This window comes from Pelodiscus sinensis, chromosome 11, assembly GCF_049634645.1.
Source record: "Pelodiscus sinensis isolate JC-2024 chromosome 11, ASM4963464v1, whole genome shotgun sequence".
In the NCBI taxonomy this organism is placed as follows: Eukaryota; Metazoa; Chordata; order Testudines; family Trionychidae; genus Pelodiscus; species Pelodiscus sinensis.
The window spans coordinates 21,100,021-21,119,621 of NC_134721.1; the positions used below are offsets into that span (position 1 = coordinate 21,100,021).

Consider the following 19,601-nt stretch of genomic DNA (forward strand, 5'->3'; position numbering starts at 1 on the left):
TGTCCTGGTTTGTACTTTAGGGATGAGATTTCCCAAGTAGTCTCTCCCTGGTTGCTTTATTAATATTTGGGTGGTGGCAACGGCATTTTATTCCCAAAATCTAGGTTGTTAAGATTTTGGAGGGAAGTTTTACACCAAAGCCTGGTAGATAAGGATTTGGGGTACTTTTGCTGGCCCCCACTTCTGCATTTATCGTGCTAGAGTGGGGAAAGAGCCATGACAAATAGTTTATAAAAAGTCTTTCTATTTAAATTTTGTATACATGGCCTCAAATCAGATACCATTAAAACATGAATATTACACACACTTTTTGGAAGACAATTTCAAGTGAAATAAAAAAAGCTAAGGACAAATGCATGTGTTCACAGAGGAAGGTTTTGACAACACCACCACTACACAAAAGGTTATGATCATCTAAACAGAGGCTTATTTTTAACATTTTGCTCAACTCCTAAACCTCTTTTTTACATCCATATAATTTTCTGCAGATGCAGAGAGCTTTTTTATTTTTTTTTCAACCAGTTCAGTACAACGACTAGTTAATTCAAAAGGTAAGACACCAACTGAAGTTAAAAAAAAAGCAGGAAAGCTTGTTTTTCCTTTTCCAATCTATAGGAAAAAAAAAACTTGATATGAGGATGAGATCTGCTAGTTCAAAAATACTGAAGGAGATAGAGACTAGAAACAATTAGCTTAATACATTAACTACAGATAATACTTTGTTTACTGAAGCAATTAGTTTTAAATATGAAACATGTTTGAAGAAGTTTACTTTTTGTTTCTTATGTATCCAAAATATTTAAGGTAATTTTAGTCAACTAATACATTTTGAAAATGCTGTTTTTGTACATTAATTCAAATTTCCATCCAAAGCACCTGACACAAATCATATGTAGAAAGTATAGTAATTAAGAAATGCATTATTCATCATTTTCTTACATTATAAAAATTAAAAATAAGTTTGGCTAGATAATTGCTTAAATAAATGTGTACAGATAGTGTATGTTCCTGGTTACCAAACAGCATCAAGATTAAAATTGGTGATTTAAAACCAATCCAGTCTGCACTGAATGTTCTCTTTTTTAATACATTGGACCAATTCTGCAGTTACAGCAATGCCAATCCAGAAAGTTTGATGACTTCAATGAAGTTAACCTGGTTATACTACTCTATCAAGTGTGCATACAAACACTTTTCCTCCTATACATGAAACATGTGAAATCCTAGGGGGAGAAAAATGCTTTCTTTAGAGAAGTCATACCTTTTCCCCTGCAGTTCGTTATCCATTTTAAGCAGATTTGGCAAATCCTTCTTCATACAACGCCTAGATCGGCCTAAGGAATCCACATAATCAACCCTGTAATGAAAATAAAAAGAATTTCACACAGTTTAAATTCTCAGATTTATAGAATTCTTAGAAAAATTGAATAACTTTCAATAGAAAATATTCACAGAGTATTAGTTGCTTCCATCCTAACAGTTAAAAGGCCTCATTTAACAATTAAAAGGCACATTTTAACAGTGTTTGACAGACTCATGACATTGATATGGTTTACTCAATACCATTGAGCCAGCTGCCTTCCTTCAAAAGAAAATTTGAAAATTGTTTACAAGTTACAATGTCAATTAGCTTCCAAGTCAAAATAAAATTGCGTAACATTTGCTTCCTATGGTGAAAATAATGATGCAGCACTGACTTCTCACACAAATATTAAATTGCTATAGTATAACATAATTATTAATCTATGGCTCATTTACTAAGAGCTTCAGTGATCATTCAACTGGTTTATCAAAGGCCTAGTACATCAAGCAGAACGTTGTTCTTTTAAGCTCCCTTTATCTAGAGTGCTTTACGTAAACTTATTTATCCTAATGAATGTTCCACTTAAAACTGGGGAGAATAAGAAACAGAAGTACTTCTTGTCCACCAACGCTACAAAGAGTTCTTAGCATTAAGCAGTCCTAGTCATACCATTTTAGAACAATCAAGACAAACAGACAAAATATCACTGACTAAGAATACAAAATAGTCCCAAATTACTGAACTTTTAGAGATTTATTCTTTCATTATGCTTTAAATAACTGTTAAGGGCACTGTTGGTATGTCTACACTGCAAGTAGACACGCACATCTGGCACATGCTAGCTGACATGGGTTTGCAAGGCTAGGACTGAGGGGTGGTTTAACTGCAGTGCAGACATTAAAGCTTGGGCAAAAGCATGCACTCCAGGAGCCTGCAAGTCAAGAGGGTCCAGCTTGAGCCCAACCTTCTGCACTACAAATAAACAGCCTCTACGCCCAAGTAAGTTGCCATGGAACACTTGTAGATCTAATCAAAGTGTAGACTTACCCCTGGAGCTTAGTACTAATGCCATTTATTTTTACCAAGTGAACAATTCAATCACTGTGACCTCTAATCCAAGAGTATACCTATGGCTGAGGAATAATTAGCAGTCTGTACTAATCCTATGACAGTGCCGAAAGCCCTCCAATGAGATTGGAGCCCCATTATGCTGGGAGCTGAGACAATGTTCCTGGGGGCTTATTAAATAATTAGAACTGTCTGTTATTTTACTGAGGTGAGGTGTAGACAAATATTGAAAAGTATATGCAAGGCGAAGACACTGGTTTACTTTTTCTGCTATTTAAACTTGATAAGGGCACAGAATAACTTGACAGTTTCTCCTTGACCTAACAGTACACCAGTACCATATGCACATAAACCTCCATACACTGTGTCCCCCTAATCTGGAAACATCCATGGTACAGAGGAGGAAGTAGCTCTGTGTGCTACTGCTTCCCCTACTCTCCAGCTGAGGGAACAACAGCATGCAGAGCTGCTTCCCAGTGGCTTTTCCCTGTTGCTCCCATAGCAGCGAGGGGTGGTGGCTGGGAGTGGTGGAGAGCACAGAGTCACGTGTGCTCCCGCATGCGGGGTGGCAGGTAAGCATCTCACCCCTGCATGCCTAGACCCCGCAGCACCCTCTCTGGCCCGGCAAAATATTTATCTGACATCTTGTTTGCAACGGCTGCTAGATTAAAGAGGCTCAAGTGTATTTCTATCTGCTCATGTTTACAACTTTCTGATTCTTCTCTATGGGCACATTCCCCGATTTGCTGTAAGAAACAATATGACATTATCTCTTCTCAAACTGACACACTGGAATCCTTTTTTACAGACTTTTTATTGCTGTTCAAAGCTGCTTACCAGGAGTAAAATCTCCATTTGCATGCCTTGTTTTCTTTATGAACAGGCAGAAAAAAAATACCTACCTAGCTTAAGTTTCATAATTATTTATAGAATCGAATCTTTGCTGAAAGATTATTGGCTACCTGGAAGTTAACTTGAGAAGATTTTTATGGGTAGCTTAAAATTCTGGAGTTTAAATTTGGTAAAGCTCTTCTTTCTCCATATGGAAGAAATTGTTCATTCAGCAGTGCCAGACACCCAAAATTACTGCGGACTTTGAACATCATGTATAGGGCCCTACCAAATTCATGGCCCATTTTGGTCAATGTCACAGTCAGAGGATTTTAAAAAAAAAATCATACATTTCATGGTTTCAGTTATTTAAATCTGAAATTTCACAGTGTTGTCATTTTAGGGATTCTGACCCAAAAAGATGTGTGTGTCTGTCTCATGTTATTGCTATCTTTACTTCTGCCACAGAGTTGGAGCCACCACTCTCCAGACACCCAGCTCAGAAGGCAGCAGCATAGAAGTGAGGGTAGCATAGCATGGTATTGCCACCCTTACTCTGCATTGCTGGTGGTGGGACACTGCTTTCAAAGTTGGGCGCCCAGCCAACAGCCGCTGTTCTCTGGCCACTCAGCTCTGAAGGCAGTGCAGAAGTGCAGGTGGCAATATCACAATCCTCAAATAATCTTGTAACCCTCCTGTAATTCTCTTTTGGGTCAGGACTCCCAATTCGAAAAACTCTGGTCTCCCTCCATGTGTAGTACAGGCAGTCCCCGGGTTACGTACAGGATACGGACTGTAGGTTTGTTCTTAAGTTGAATCTGTATGTAAGTCGGAACTGGCGTCCAGATTCAGCCGCTGCTGAAACTGATCAGCGGCTGATTCCAGGAAGCCTGGGGCAGAGCAACTCTGCCTCGGGCTTCCTGTAGTCAGCCACTGGTCAGTTTCAGTAGCGGCTGACTTGGGGACGCCTGGGGCAGAGCAGCTGGGGTGCTGCCGGGTTGGTTCAGTAGTGCCCAGAGCGGCGCTGCAGGACCAACCGACAGCGCCCCAGCTGCTCTGCCCCAGGGTCCACAAGCCTGGTCTGCTGCGGGGGGGGGAGGGGAACACTAGCTGTGCCCCCCCCCAGCAGACCAGAGACACCGGGAGCAAAGCCGCAGCGGCAGTGGGGTGCCGCGCCTCTGAGGCTTTGCTCTGGCAAAGCCTCAGAGGTGCGGGACCCCGCCACGGCTGCGGCTTCGCTCCCGGTGTCCCTGGTCTGCTGGAGACGGTCTCCAGCAGACCAGGGGCACCGGGAGCAGCTTTTCTCGCCCCGGAGGTTGAGGTGGCGGATCACTACCTGTATAGGGTAAAAGTCGGATCCGTGTAAGTCGGGGACTGCATGTATAGGGTAAAAGCACACAAAAGATCAGATTTCATGGTGGAGGGAGGGAGAGAACACATTTCATGATCTGACTCACCAGATTTCATGGCCATGAAAAACATAAGGCCCTAGTCATGTGATCAGAGGAATTAATTTCTTGAAAGGGGGCAGGATTGCTTCAATGAAGATTAACCTCATTAAGTAATGCTTTCATGAAGAACACACCAGACATGCAGTCTGCAGCAATAAGGGATCAGAAATCCCATTCCTTCAGAAGGAAAATGTATGAAATACTTTAATATACGAGTAATTCTCATTTATAGCACATTTTCTTTATCAATCCATCTCAAAACACTGAGTATTTAAAAGAGCATGTGGTGGAAGAAAATGTTAGTTGCAAATTTTTTAGAAGTTTGAGAAACTTTGAACTTCTGGGTCTCTTTCTGGAAGAGTAAAGGCTTCCCCTTTTCAATCTAAGAAGGCTAAATTTAAATTCGTTACCTTATGCACTAGATAAGAATGATTTAGCTCCCATATATCTAAGTCTCTCCCAAACACAAACTCCTCGAATTCTCAACCTCAGCTGCACTAAGCAAGTCAATGTCATTGAGACATGAGACAAAATAAGGGAAAATAATGTGTTCTGAAAGGCGTAATGGATGTATTTTAATACTATTGCATTCACCTTTTAAGAAAAAAACTGATTAACTATTTTAACATTTCATTCACTCAAGTAATCTCAGTATATAAAAAAAACCTCACTGTGAAACTAAATGTTAACTTTTTGATTTTTAAACAGATGCATAGATACCAGAGCTTAAAATCCTGTTTGTAATCCATTCCTGCTCTTGAAAAATGTAACCCTATTTTAGAAAGGAGACCAATCTATATATCTAGTCCATTTAATGGAAATCTTCCCTAGAACTAGTTCATAAAAATCAATGCCCGTGTGGTTATCTATTCCAAAGGAAAAAGTAGAATTTGAGAAATTACAATTACATGCTATTAGTTCTGACATAAGAAGAGAGATTATAATCATTTTTAGAATAAAACCAGACATTTTATAGAGATTTAAAAAACAAAAATTAATTTTGAACTATACACAAATAACTATTCTACCTGGGGTCTTTCTGCCAAGGTTAGAAGACTAATATGAAAAAATGCTTCTTAAAGGGAAAGCCTGTTATGATCACAAATGATGGCATGCTATCAGCCAGAATGATTCTTCTTCAACATGTTTTATAAACTAGACTAATCCACATGAGATTATCAAAAAATTAAAACAGATGTGTCAGAATTGTTCTGCCTATGCAGTATTACCAACCATTCTTCACTGGGGTCCTGTGGGGGTGGTATTTCTATTTCAGGTAGTGTCTTCTCTTCATCTTCCTCATGTTCTGATGCCTTTCTAGTAGCTTCACCCCCACACAGTTCTTGTACTTCTCTGCGTTTGTCTATGATCTTCTGAGTGAAATCCACAAGATACAAATCTTCAGTTTCTTCATCTAGGGCAGAAAAATCAATTCTTAGATAACAGGCATCAAAAGAACAGAACTGCGCAAAAAATCAATATGGAATAGCCACAATCAGTTTTGCAGCTGCCAACAATACCCTTGACTATAAAGGTGATTCTTTAATCTCATCTAGTGTCAAGAAAATTCAGCTATATGGGATAAATCATATTTCTGTATATAAACTTCATATATAATTGCTTTAAAAAAATACCACAGAAAAAAGTTCACAGAAACGGTGTTGATACCATCTTGAAAAAACTAGATTTATGCTGATTAATAGTTATAATACTAATTGTAACATGAAAATGAAACTAGCAGTAATAGGAAAGTATTAGAATAAATTTCTGACATTTGGAGAAACAGATATAAACTGATAGTAAAACTGCTCATTTTATTTTAGAGAGAGAATGAAATAGTTCTTTGACAAGTAAACCATGAATATGAAAAAGATGAATGGGTACAGCAGGCTACTACATTCAATAGTTCAGTTTTCATTGTGGTGTTTAATAGAGGAAAATTACTTGAGACTGATTTTAATATAAGGACTAATTTTGCATGTTGAATGCACCTAAGCAGTCATTTGAGTTCTTTTTCCAAAAGAGAGAAAAAAAGTGATGAGACTACATTTTTCAAAGAAATTTCTGAAGTGGTTCCAGGTCACCCAGAAGGGGTGGGGCCCCACGCGGAAGGGGCAGGGCCAGGAGACTTCTCATGCTCGCTCCCCCCCCCCCCCAGACTCTGACTGGCCTAGGGGTGGAGAAGAATATGAAGTCCTCACCTCCTTCTGAGAGAATCACCAGCTATTTTAAAACACCTGGCAGTTCCCTCTAGGCACTGCAACAGCAGGAGACCTTGTGCACTCTCCCCGCCTCCAGGCCAATCAGGGCCTGGAAGTGGGAGGCGGGAGTAGTGCATGCAAAGTCTCTTGCCTCCCTGCCCCCACTCTGCCAGAGGTGAGTGGCAGCTAGAGAGCCACTGGCTGTTTTAAAACAGCTGGCATTTCTCTCTGCCGCCCATCCTTGGTAGGGGGGAGGAGACATTTGAGTGCTCCCCCATCCCCAGATCTTGATTAACCTGGGGTTAGGGGAGCAGCAGGGTGGTCGCTAGCCAGATCCACCAGTTTGGTGGGCCAAATCCAGCCCACAGAGGTCCCTTTGCCTACCCCTATTTTATATGATTGATCTTACACATAGAAACTAGTGAAAGAGATAGCACTGAAGGATTAAATTGAATTTGAGTATTTCTACTATTAGTTGTCACATCACACAAAGGACCGGTTGTGTGCAAAGAGGAAAATGGAAGTATGTATATGGATTAGAGATGGTAGAAGCTGAGAGGTGAGAAGTCGGACTTTACTAGCTACTGGCATTCAACACAAGGTACGTCTACATAGCACAGTTATTTTGAAATAACAATGCGAGCGTCTACACAGCTATTCCGTTATTTCAAAATAATTTTGAAATAACGGATGGCTTATTAGTTATGAGGACTAACGCTTATTCCAAAATAGCTATTTCGGAATAGGAGTAGTGTGAACACTCCACTGCTGCTATTTCGAAATAACTCCTCTCTAGGGCCATTCAAAGTAATTACTCCCCACTGCCTCCTGGGGCTCTAAATCGAGACAGCACGTTCCCATTAGGGAAGCCTGTCTTGGACTCCAAAATAGCTTATTTCGAAATAAGCATGCTGTGTAGATGTACCTAAATTGACCAGCCAGCCATCTCCTCTCTTTCCCCTAGTTACTCTTCATATAATGAAACAGAAACATGCAGAAACAGATGAAAACTAAGGATGTCAAAATGACAAAGTAACTTTACTTTTCCAGGGTTCTACACCAACAAACCAGAATGTGTGTGTCTCACTTTATGATCAAGCCAAATGATTCCCACATTTCTTTCCTAGGACAGACTGTCCTTCAAAAAGTAATATTCTTTTCTTAGCACTCTCTTCTCTCACAGCAAAAATAACCTTTATCAATCAGTCTGTACACTGCCTCAAAAAAGCTTATTTTGTGTAAAAGCTACATTTATTGATTAACAGAAGTACTGTATTTTATAGCATAACAACTGTCATCTATGAGACCGTTAAGGTGGTCAGCTTCTAGAACAACAAAATAAAAGTAAGGTTTTTAAAATATATACTGGTTTTATGCAGGGTTTTTTTTTTGTTTTTTTTTTAACCTGGAAAGTCGCCTTTTGACATCTTCTCATACAGCTTTGCTTTCTCTTCCAGTTTCTGCCTAAAGAAAAATCAGGTTACATTTACAGTATGACTAATTCCAAGTACAGTACAAACAAGATAGTCTTTCATTATTTACACTGCAATGGAATAAATGACAAGAATGTTTTATATTTTCCCTTAGAGATGAATTACAAGAGTTTTTAACCAAGTGCTCCTCGGCGCTGCGGGACCAACCCAGCGGTACCCCAGCTGCTCTGCCCCAGGAGTCCCCGATTAAGCCGCTGCTGAAACTGACCAGTGGCTAATTCCAGGAAGCCCGGGGCAGAGCAGCCCTGGGGCTTCCTGGAGTCAGCCGCTTTTCAGTTTCAGCAGCGGCTGACTTGGGAACGCCTGGGACAGAGCAGCTGGGGTGCTGCCAGGTTGGTCCTGCAGTGCTGAGGAGCGGTGCTACGGGACCAACCCGGCAGCACCCCAGCTGCTCTGCCCCAGGCGTCCCCAAGTCAGCCGCTGCTGAAACTGACCAGTGGCTGATTCTGGTCAGCCACTGGTCAGTTTCAGCAGCGGCTGAATCAGGGATGCCTGGAGCAGAGCATATGGAGCGCTGCAGGGTTTATCCCGTAGCGCCCACCCCTCGGCACTGCAGGACCAACCTGGCAGCACCCCAGCTGCTCTGCCCCTGGCTTCCCCGATTCAGCTGCTGGTCAGTTTCAGCAGCGGCTGAATCGGGGAAGCGGGGCGCAGGGCAGCTCCAATTGTCCGGCAGCTGGAGCACTTCCGGGTTCCTGATGGTGACAGACCATCAGGAGTGCCGGAGCATTGGATGCTGGTCCAATGGAGTTTTACTGTATGAGGGTCTAAGCCTCAGAAAACACCATCTAAATCAGGGGTGAGGAACCTTTTTTGAGTTGGGGGGCTGCTGACCCCCATACAAATAGATTTTGTGTGCTCCAGCCCTATGGTGGGAGAACGGGGATGTGGGAGACTGGAGTGCCACACAGGCTCCCCAATGCTGGGGGGGGAGCCCCGAGCCTCAAGGGCTGGATCCAGGCAAGCAGGGGGGCTACAGGTTCCCCACCCCGATCTAGATGGACACAAAAAAGCAGAGAAAATACCTTAAAACTAGCAACTGAAATTGTTCATGACTATGTATTGTATTCATAAGAGACAGGGAAGTTATTGAAGAGAACCAGCAGATGTCACCTTTTCAATTAATATTCTAATTGTACAACTAACCCACTTTGGCCACTGACCTGTAATTTTCTTTAAACATGTTATAGTAGGTAAGAAACAGTTTTCTGCAAAAATTTTAAAGTGCATCCTTTCGAACACAAAAGACTGATTAAGGTGTTTGGTTCATGCTTTTTACGGAGATGAAAGTTAATGCTTTTTTAAAAAAATCCGTCAAATACTCTGTCAAATTTCAGAGGATACAATAATTTAAGTATAGAGGTCTGACACTGCAGGGCATAGAGATGTTAATAAGCAATGAACTACAGTAAAACTCCATTGGTCTGGCATCCAATGCTCCGGCAAGCCTGATGGTCCGGCACTATCAGGAACCAGGAAGTCTTCTGGCTGCCAGACAATTGGAGCTGCTCTGCACTCGGCTTCCCCAATTCACCCACTGCTGAAACTGACCAGCAGCTGAATCGGGGAAGCCGGGGTCAGAGAAGCTGGGGTGCTGCCGGGTTGGTCCCGTAGTGCTGCCCCTCGGGGCTCCGGGACCAACCCGACAGAACCCCAGCTGCTCTGCCCCAGGCGTCTCAGATTCAGCTGCTGCTGAAACTGACCAGCAGTGGCTGAATTGGGGACGCCTGGGGAAGAGCCAGACTATTGGAAGGGGGGGCTATGAGGGGTCTGAGGTGGCATCCCCCCTACCCCACCCCACACCCCTCATAGCCCCCCCTTCCGATAGTCTGGCATATTTGATAATCCGGCACCCCCTGGGTCCTAAAGGTGCCGGATTATCAGAAGTTTACTGTAGTTACATCCCAGTAAAAAATAAATAGCTTCCATTCTGCTATTTGCATGATTTCTTGTATACAATTTCTTGGAAGTGTAAAGAAATTCTACAAATTATTTGTTCTTATTTGTATTACTGTAACTTAATTACCTTGCTTTATCTAATGTTTTATCTTCTTCTATCTTCTGCTCAACATCTTTCTCAGCTCGACTTGAAACCCCCGTGTTCTGCTTATTCCAAATGCTTGGTTTCTGTGGAACAGTTTTTTTAAAAACACAGGATTTCAACCTTATTTGACCAGTAACAGAATATAAATAAATAAAGAGAAAGGCTCTGCAGATATTTATTTGCTAAAACATTCTTTGAATAATCCAGCTGCTGTCATATGGAAAGTAGCAGGTGTGTTGTAAATTTAGGATAGCACAGGAAGGAGAACCAAATGGGTTTACACAGATTTAGAGGTTTTCTTATTTACAAATTTGCAACACATTTTATTCTTTAGCCTCTGTAAATAAAGACAATGGTAGTTTACTGGATAATATTATTAAAGGAAAAAAACAAACAAAAGAGTAAGTCTTAGAAGTGAAGTAATTGTTCTTAGAAGTGAAGATTATCAGGAAGAATGATGTCAGAGACAGTGTAAGGCAGGGCTACTCAACTCTGGAAGCCCCGGGGGCCACAATGATACTCACAGCACATTCCAAGGTCTGCAACTTAAGTGTGGTTGCATAAACATACAAATATATATGCAAGTATATGTAAATAGCTTCTTTTGCACTGACGGGCATGAATACAAAGGTTAAAGCAAGACTACACAACATGCAGGTCCCATTTAAGTTAGTTCTGCTGATATTAATAAAATGGAATATTTACCCGATTTTCACCCATACGTCAGCACTTTTGATGAGCAATGACAGCCCAGGAATTTAACTACTAAAACATATATGAACAGAACACCATTATATTGACTTGCCGTTGTGGAGCATGTTCCCAGTGGAGGCCATGTTCCAAGGATCCCACCCGCAGGCCTGCGTGTTAAGCCCTGCGTATACCCAAACCATACCACGGGCCGCAAACAAATGGGCTGTGGGCCGCATGCAGCCCACGGCCGCATGTTGAGTAGTCCTAGTGTAAAGAGTACCAATACAGGTATAGTGTATAGTACTCTTAGTGTATAGGAAAAATACTTGTGTTTCTAATTAGATAAGGTTAACAAATATCAATCTGATAAAGCTTCATATACCTTAGTCATTGAACTTTACATATAGAATTAATAATGATGTCAAATGAGTAACTAGTACACAGCCTGTGATAGGACTTGATTATTAATTTCTTCAAAATTACACCTAGTTCTCATCTGTTTGCATATTTCTTCCAGATGTCTATTTTCAGAAAAATAAACACCGGTTTTAATGCAGTAGAGACTGAAGTGTGACACTGCAGTGTATCTGAAGTTATCTTCCCCAATATAAATGAAAGGGAGCTCATGGCAAGGCATTTTTCAAGAAGATTCACAGACTCTGAAAAGTGCTTTCCTACTTCAACCAATCATGGATTTGTTAAAAATCAGAGCTCATTTTTTCTTGCAGGAGACATTTAAGGAGGTTGGGGCTCACAGGCGGGAAGAGTGATGTAGATTAAGAGATTTAAATGCAGCTTTGCAATATAATTGAATGCTGAGTTTTGAATTTTGAGAGAGAGGCTCAAATGGAAATGAGTCAACAGAAATTTGTTAAATACAGCCTTTGTCTGAAACCTGGAAATGAAACGCTATGATTTAGGGATGTAAAATCTCATTTAGTTGGTTAACTGATTACACATTATTTAACGGGTTAACCGATTAAAAGGAGGGGAGACGTAGAAGGAGGGAGGGCCAGAATAGCCTCTACCTTGGAGGTTCCTGGGGCCACTACAGACAGAGGCTGCTCCAGATCCTGGAGTAGTCCCTACCTGCAGGGCACCCACCATAGACAGAGGCCGCTCTGGACAAATGGAGCAGCCACAGCCTGCAGCAGCTCCCTGAAGGGCTGGAGAAGTGCTCTGCCCATGGCAGGTGGGGAGCTGCTCCAGCCCCCACCAGTTAAACATTCACATCCCTACACTGTATTGATAATTTTTTAGAATTTCTAATGGCTTGTTCTTTGATTCTGGGAGATGCCTAAAAAAAAAAAAAAAAAAACAGAAAAATAACAAGAAATGATATTTTATTTCTACCTTGTTTGTTGTTTGGGGTTTTATAGAGACTCCAGCATCTTTCAGAAGTTTTTCCTTCTTGAATTCTTCTTGCTTTCGGAAAAGTTCAGCCTTTAAGTCTACCAACTATAGTAGCCACAATAAAAAAACAACAGAAGTCATTTTAACAAAACAATTAGGGGATTTTTAGAGTCTTAAATGAGAAATAAATAAAGAGTTTACACCTTGCAATAAAATAAACTGATTGCATTTCTGATGTAGAAAATTGGACCAATGATGTGAGGAGGAACTTTGTGATATTTTAAGCAATATGTAATCCAAAATAATGCCAGAACACAAGTTATGATTAGGTGGTTAAATACGTAAAGTAAAAGCTTCTGTTATGGACCCTTCATGACATAATGGAAAAACTGCAGGTACAAAATGGACATAATCCCATACAAAGTTTTCAGCAGCCACCTTGAGCAAAGTAACAATTTAGTTTTAATTTAAAAAGTAACCTCTAAGAAGATTTGCTGACAAACAAAACTTTTTTTTTTTCATTTAAAAGAGCTAGCTGGTAGTTTTTACAAAAAAATGTAATGTCTATCTCCTTCCCTGCTGCTTTTAGTCTCTTTTTTTTATATAAACATACATACATAACCCCAATTGGTATTAATCATCACCACACATGTTTATCACAGCACAGATTCTTAAAGGTTTTTTATCTACCTACCACCCATACACTTAAATGGGAATTAGATGTCTAAATACCTTTGAGAATATGGGCCCAACAACTACGGTGGTTAAAATGGCTATTCATTTAACCCAGGGGTTCCCAAACTTTTTGACACGGGGACCAGTAAATCCATTCACGAGCTTTTGGAGGACCGGTAACATTCATTTGCATATTTGCATATTCAATAAGAAAATGATTTGAATATTCAGATAAGTTGCTTCTGGTCCTCTCAAAGCCCCCAGTGTCAGCGTTAGCAAAGCTTTTGATCCAGTCACCCACAATATTCTTGCCAGCAAGTTAAGGGAATATGGATTGGATAAATGGACTGTAAGATGGATAGAAAGCTGGCCAGATCAGGGTTTCCCAAACTTTTTACTTTAGTTGGAACCTGGTTTCTTTCAGTACTGTCTTTTGCAGCCCTAAAATATAAACGCATATAAAAAAAGAATGAAAAATGAATAAATTTTCAGTGTTTCATCCGGCTGCATCCTCCACCCAACCTGGGCCAGGGCTTGGAGGACCCAGCACCACATGAGCACTTCAGGAGGCAGCAGCAGGAGCAGATTGGGGGTAGGGTATCTGGCTAGGAAGGAGGGTGCAAGGAAGGGTAGGGTTGCCAGGTGTCAGGTTTTGTACTGGACAGTCTGGTATTTGAAGGTTGTGTCTGGGAAAGAAATTGAGAAATTACCAGGCATATAAAGTGCCTGGTATTTTCTAATTAGGTACATTTTATTATAATTAGGTGTATTAGTCCTTAGCTGCCTGGCTGGTAGATGTACTCACACTGGCAGTTTGCAATTTCTTCAGGGAAGGTATGTGGTGGGGGAGGGGGCAAAATGGAATCCCTGGCCAGACTCACTCGTCTGCCAGGGTCTGCATGTGCCCAGGTCAGTCCTGCTCCCCCGCCTCTCTCTTCCCGATCTCCCCAGTCCAGCCCTGCTGCCCCTGTCCAGCCCTGCTTCCAGCGGCCAGTTCCCTCCGCCACCCACCAATCTCCCCCGGTCAGTCCTGCTCCCCCAATGACCTCCCCCCACCACCAGCCCTGCTGCCCCCATCCAGCCCTGCTTCCGGCAGCTGATTCTCCCATCCTGATCTCCCCCCAGCCAGCTCACCTTCCCCACGTGCAGCCCTGGTTCCGCCGCCTGCCCTCTCCAATCTCTGCTGCCCGACAGCCCCGCTGCCCCCAACCCCGCTTCCGCCGCCCGCCCGCCCACATGCCCCATATCTCTACAGGACAGCCCCACTACCCCAGTCTTGCTTTCGCCGCCCGCATCTCCGCGAGACAGCCCCGCTGCCCCCAGCCCTGCTTTCGCCGCCCGCCCTTCCGGAACTCTGCAGGACAGACCTGCCGTTCCCAGCCCGGCTTTGGCCGCCCTCCTGCCCGGATCTCCACCGGGACAGCCCCGCTGCCCCCAGCCCTGCTTTCGCCGCCCGCCCTTCCGGAACTCTGCAGGACAGACCTGCCGTTCCCAGCCCTGCTTTGGCCGCCCTCCTGCCCGGATCTCCACCGGGACAGCCCCGCTGCCCCCAGCACTGCTTTCCCGCGGCTGGTTCCTCTCCCCCTCCTCCCAGCCCGCCCCTCTCTGCTCTCCTCCCAGCAGCCATTCTGAGGCCCGGGCCGCAGCCCATAGTTTGGGAAACGCGGATTTAACCCTTTTAACTCCGGGCTCACCACCCAGCCTGCTAATCTGCTTCACCGTGACTGCCATGTCCCACTTCTGGTCCCACCACAGCCATGGGATCCCGCCTCTGATCCCACTGACAGTGACACCTCTGTAGCCAGGCTTGCCCCAATCTGGCATGGATGGCTGCACACCAGATGTCACCAGTTGGGGCCAATTAATGGGTTAACAGGTAAGCATACCGATAAGCGATCTGCTTAGTTGTTCACCCCATCAAGAACATTCACTCAACTGGTGCATTGCTTTTGCCCTCAGGAATCTGGAAGTCTTTTTTTTTTTTTTTTTTAAGAGCTCCCAACACACAAAACCAACTAATCAAAAAACCATTTAGGATCTGCTGGCTTCTTCAGCTAGTCCTACAGTAAACAGATTCTTACTGGAGATTTAATCAGGCTGTTGGTACTCCTTGCTATCAAAATGTGCCAGAAACACAACAGATTTTAGTTTCCCATCAAGATGATCTACACAGGTGTTAAGCAACCAAGCTTTTTTGAACTGTCAAAAGTGATGATGCAAAAGTTCACAACCCTATTTATTTTAATTGTTGTGTTTCAATTAAGTTGTTAGATTATTCTGAGTCATGATGATGGACCATTAATAATAAAAAATAACTGATGCTACTGAAGTCTTTAGCAAATCAATTAAAGATACTTTGATTAAAACAGAAGTACACAGAAAATAAATATCAAAATGACATGTTATTTCAGAAGCTTCAGAGGGGTAACTGAGTTAGTCTAGCAGCAGTCTTTAAAGTGCTGCTAGACTATTTGTTGTTTATTAAGTTTTTCCAGTTACAGACTATTTGTTTTTTGTTTGTTTGGTTTTTTTTTACATTTTTCTATGTTAGTTCAGGTTATGTTTAAATCCTGACATCCTTTTAGGTATGAATTAAGTCATCTACTACTTTCATAGATGAAACTTAACCTCCTCCCCTGAAGGATGTTCCATAAACCAAATCATAATGTTTGTTAGAAATGTCTCATTAAACCAAACTTAATTCCATTTAAACATACTCTTAACAGCAAGGGAATATATTATACTATGGGAAACCACTTAAATGTACCCCCTGCCCACAGAGGAAATTTCCAATGATAGAGATTATGTATCTTCATAAAACCTCTTTCTGCCTCCAAAAAACAGGAAATACTTTCACGTTAATCTCCTTCACAATAAAATACAAACTCTAATTAGAGACTAGGGATGTAAGCAACTAGTCAAGTCAACTACTCACTTCCCCTCTCCTGCTGCCTCTGTACCAGAGGCAGCAAGGTGGGGGGAACAGGAGCTGGTGCTGGGGGGAGCCATCTTAAAAGCCGGTAACATCACCATGTGTGGGGTAGGGAAGGCAGAGGCAGAGCAGAAAACGGCGCAAGTGGGGACTCAAGCAGTCCCTACTCACCCCAGGTTCCACGCTATGCCTCTGCCTTTTAAATATAATAAGAGGCGCAGGTGGCTTGGCGCAGCCAGGATAGTGAGCACTCCACCCCTTATCAACTAATCAAAATTTAACATCCCTATTATAGACTGAGAAACATTAGTAAATTCAGCACTGATATAAATGCCCAAGATAAATGTTCAGTGTGCTGTGTCTGAAGGGGAAAGTGCACAGTCACACGATACAACTGCCATGCCAACACACAGCAGCATCTCACAGAAAGTCACACTTGAGATATTTGGATAAAAAGTATTAAATCTAAAGCGCTTTTTTTTATATTAGGACTTTTTTTTAACAACAGGGTTGTGGAATTGGGTGTGAGGTAGGAGTCAGTACCCATATGTTCACTCCACAATACAGCAGACTTCCGATAATCCGGCACTTTTGGTACCCCGGTAGTGCCGGATTATCAGATATGCCGGACTATCAGGAGGCACTCCAGAGGGGCCTGTGACGGGTCTGCCAGGACCTGCACTGCCTCTGGCAGGGGCAGGAGGGCAGGGGCTCGGCGAGGAACGGTGCGGCAAGGGCCGAACCCTCCACCATTTTGCAGGGAGGCAAAGCATGTGAGCAGCGGCGGCAGAGAGGAGGGCGAGAGGTAGGCAGCTGCTTCAAGAAGTTGTTAGTCAATTACACTACCTCCAGGTGGATCAGCAAGTGACAGGCTTGCAATTTATCTTTCCTCTACTGCCTCCGGTGGGAGGGTGAGGGAGAGCAGGCGGGGGGGAGGGGAGGAACGGGTGGATCCACAGGTGACAGGCTGCTGCTGAAACTGACAAGAGATCTTCTCCCCTCCCTGTCCCTGCTGCTCTTACCAGTAGACTCTCCATAGTCCAGGATCAAAAGAGCAAGTGAATGAGCTTGCATCTGTATCAGTTGTCAGTTTCAGCAGTAGCCTGTCACCTGCGGATCCACCCGTTCCCCACCAACAACCCCTCCCACCAGAGGCAGTAGAGGAAAGATAAATTGCGAGCCTGTCACCTGTGGATCCACCCAGCCTTAGCGTAATTGACTAACAACTTCTTGAAGTAGCTGTCAGAGCACTTCCGGGTTCCAGTTGGTGCTGGACTATCGGGAGTGCCAGACCACTGGATGCCAGACAATTCGAGTTTTACTGTATTTTGTTTTCTCACAAAGGCTGAAGAAAGGCTACTCTTAGAAGCCGTTGAACCTTCTGTACACAGACCAACACAAAAATTATAAAACTTCGTGGGTATGTAACAGGGTGCAGAGACTATTTTACAACTTTTAAGGGAACCCTCACTTGTCCAGAAGAATGTCATTCCTGTTTCAAACAATAAACACACTCAATAGGAAGAGGAAAAGATTACCAGCTGGGATATACAAGGCACAGCTGTTTCCCCAAACCTACTCCACATGGGGTATAAAGTAGCTATATTCTTACCAGAACCCAATCAAGGTGGAAAGGTAAATACTAGGATTCTAACATGTGTCCTCTAAGAGTGACTACATGCACAGGAGCAAAGAATTCCCAGAGGGCTAATTAAAAATGGGTAAGTACAAGTTTTGCTTAATTTAATTTGTGGGGCATGTAAGTATGATTACCAACTACAATAAAAGAGCTCAGAGATCCAAGGCCTCTTAATTTATCTGCAACAAGCTACAAACCAACTGAATAAAACCCACTGTAGCCATGAGGAACTAAAACTGATGTGAATTGCCTGTTGTTCTTACATGAACTTGGAGTATCTTATACATTATTCTAAAATCCTTTAGTGTTGGGGTAGTACAGCAGAAAAGTGGAGCTTTTAAGAGTTGTCCTACTGGAAAACCCTTCCCCACTAATATATGCATTTTGGTAGCATCCTGTGTCGTTTTTATGATACCATGATGATGCACTAGACCAGTGTTTCTCCCTTAGGGTTACTTGTGTTGCTGATCCCTCCCCCCCCCCCCCCGACTTATCTTAACTGAAATTTGGAGAAAACTGAATTTGTTAAGTTCTACAGAGCTTTATTATTTTTGTATTTTTACACCCACAAATTTAATCGCCTGCCTGACTACAATTAAGTTGTTTAAACAAATGTGTTGCAATAGTAGAAAAAATGGTGTGCATCTGAAAACTGTAGGTAGTGGGGGTATTTATAATTTTTTTTAAATTGAGAAATTTAAATTGAGAATTTTTTTTAAGGTTGAGAAACACTGCCACTTCTGTGTCTTCCCCTAGAACAGTGGTTCCCAAACTTTTTGACATCACGCCCCTTTTTGATTTGAGAAACCCTCTCCCCCCCCCAAAAAAATAGCAGCAAAGCTTGAGCGGATGCCCGAGTGGACCGACGGACCGAGCTCCTTCTTGGGAGGGGAGTCACTTTACACCCGCTGGAATTTCTTCACGCCCCGCCCCCCAGCTTGGGAACCCATGCCCCCTAGAATTACTGCAAGTCCTGACTCCGGCCAGGTGGCGGGTTGCCCCCCCCCCCCCAGCCTGGCCAAGAAGGGATGAGCTGGTGCTGCGCGCAGTCACAGGTTCAGAACGCGGCTCTGAGGGGCTCGCACCACTGGGAGGAGCAAGGCTCGTAGCGCGAGGAGCAGCTGGAACAAACGAACCTGCTCGCCCCACGGGGGGGGCGCCGCTTGGGAGAGGAAAACGAAACGTTCCTAGATTCTGTCCGCGGTTCCTCCCGCGTGAGGGGAACGAAGCCGGGGGAGGGGGAGAGACCAATCCCGACACAGGGGTAAACTCAGGCGCGTCCACTCATCGCACCCCCGCCCGCTCCGCGTGACGAGGCCATGCAGCACTCACCGAGGAGACCGTAACCTCCAGGGGCTTCTTCCTACGGTCCATGGCGCCTCTGCGCTGAGAAAAGGGGAGCAGCTTAGGGCACCCACACCCGGCCCGTAAACAACACACAGCCCAGCCGCCCGTTCGCCGCCATCTTGCCGTCAAGTGCAGCCGAACTGCCTCATGTTTGCGACCATGCCGTAAAGCAAGACCGTGGTGCGCGTGTGGTCCCCGGCGCCATCTTGGGAAGGTCACCCTGGTAGAACGTGTGGCCTAAACTCGCAGTGTGAGGGAACAGCCTTGCCCTGGGCCTGGTCACTCTGTCCATCAGCCTCCGCACGCACTGGCAGCCCCTGGAGCTGCCTCCACCCCCGCTCCGAACGCACTGGCCGGGGCCGGCTCTGGCCGCCGAGGCCCAGCGCTAGGTTTGTAAGTGGGGCCGGGCTCTGCCCCCCCCCCCCGTGTGTGAGAAACAAGGGGGGTGAGAAATGTTCCACTGAGCCAGACTTCAGCTCTTTTAACACCCGCCAACCAATGGGCGCTGAGAGATTGGCCTGAGCGACTGGGGCAGCCTGAGTTAAGAGCCACCTGGAGGGAGCAGCCTTTG

The 19,601-nt window shown here is 43.8% G+C and overlaps 1 protein-coding gene across 1 annotated transcript in view; it reads right to left on the bottom strand.

The window, feature by feature from the left end:
* Positions 1 to 19,155, bottom strand: part of CCDC174 (coiled-coil domain containing 174) — a 30,395-nt gene extending 11,240 nt beyond the window's left edge. Inside the window, exons 1-6 of the mRNA XM_075938762.1 lie at positions 19,016 to 19,155; positions 12,438 to 12,542; positions 10,374 to 10,474; positions 8,260 to 8,318; positions 5,887 to 6,067; positions 1,262 to 1,357 (exon numbers count right to left, since the gene is read on the bottom strand). Of these exons, the coding sequence (XP_075794877.1) occupies positions 1,262 to 1,357; positions 5,887 to 6,067; positions 8,260 to 8,318; positions 10,374 to 10,474; positions 12,438 to 12,542; positions 19,016 to 19,057 (584 nt within the window). The 5' untranslated portion in view covers positions 19,058 to 19,155. The remainder of the gene's footprint in view (positions 1 to 1,261; positions 1,358 to 5,886; positions 6,068 to 8,259; positions 8,319 to 10,373; positions 10,475 to 12,437; positions 12,543 to 19,015) is intronic.
* Positions 19,156 to 19,601: the final 446 nt, after the last annotated feature.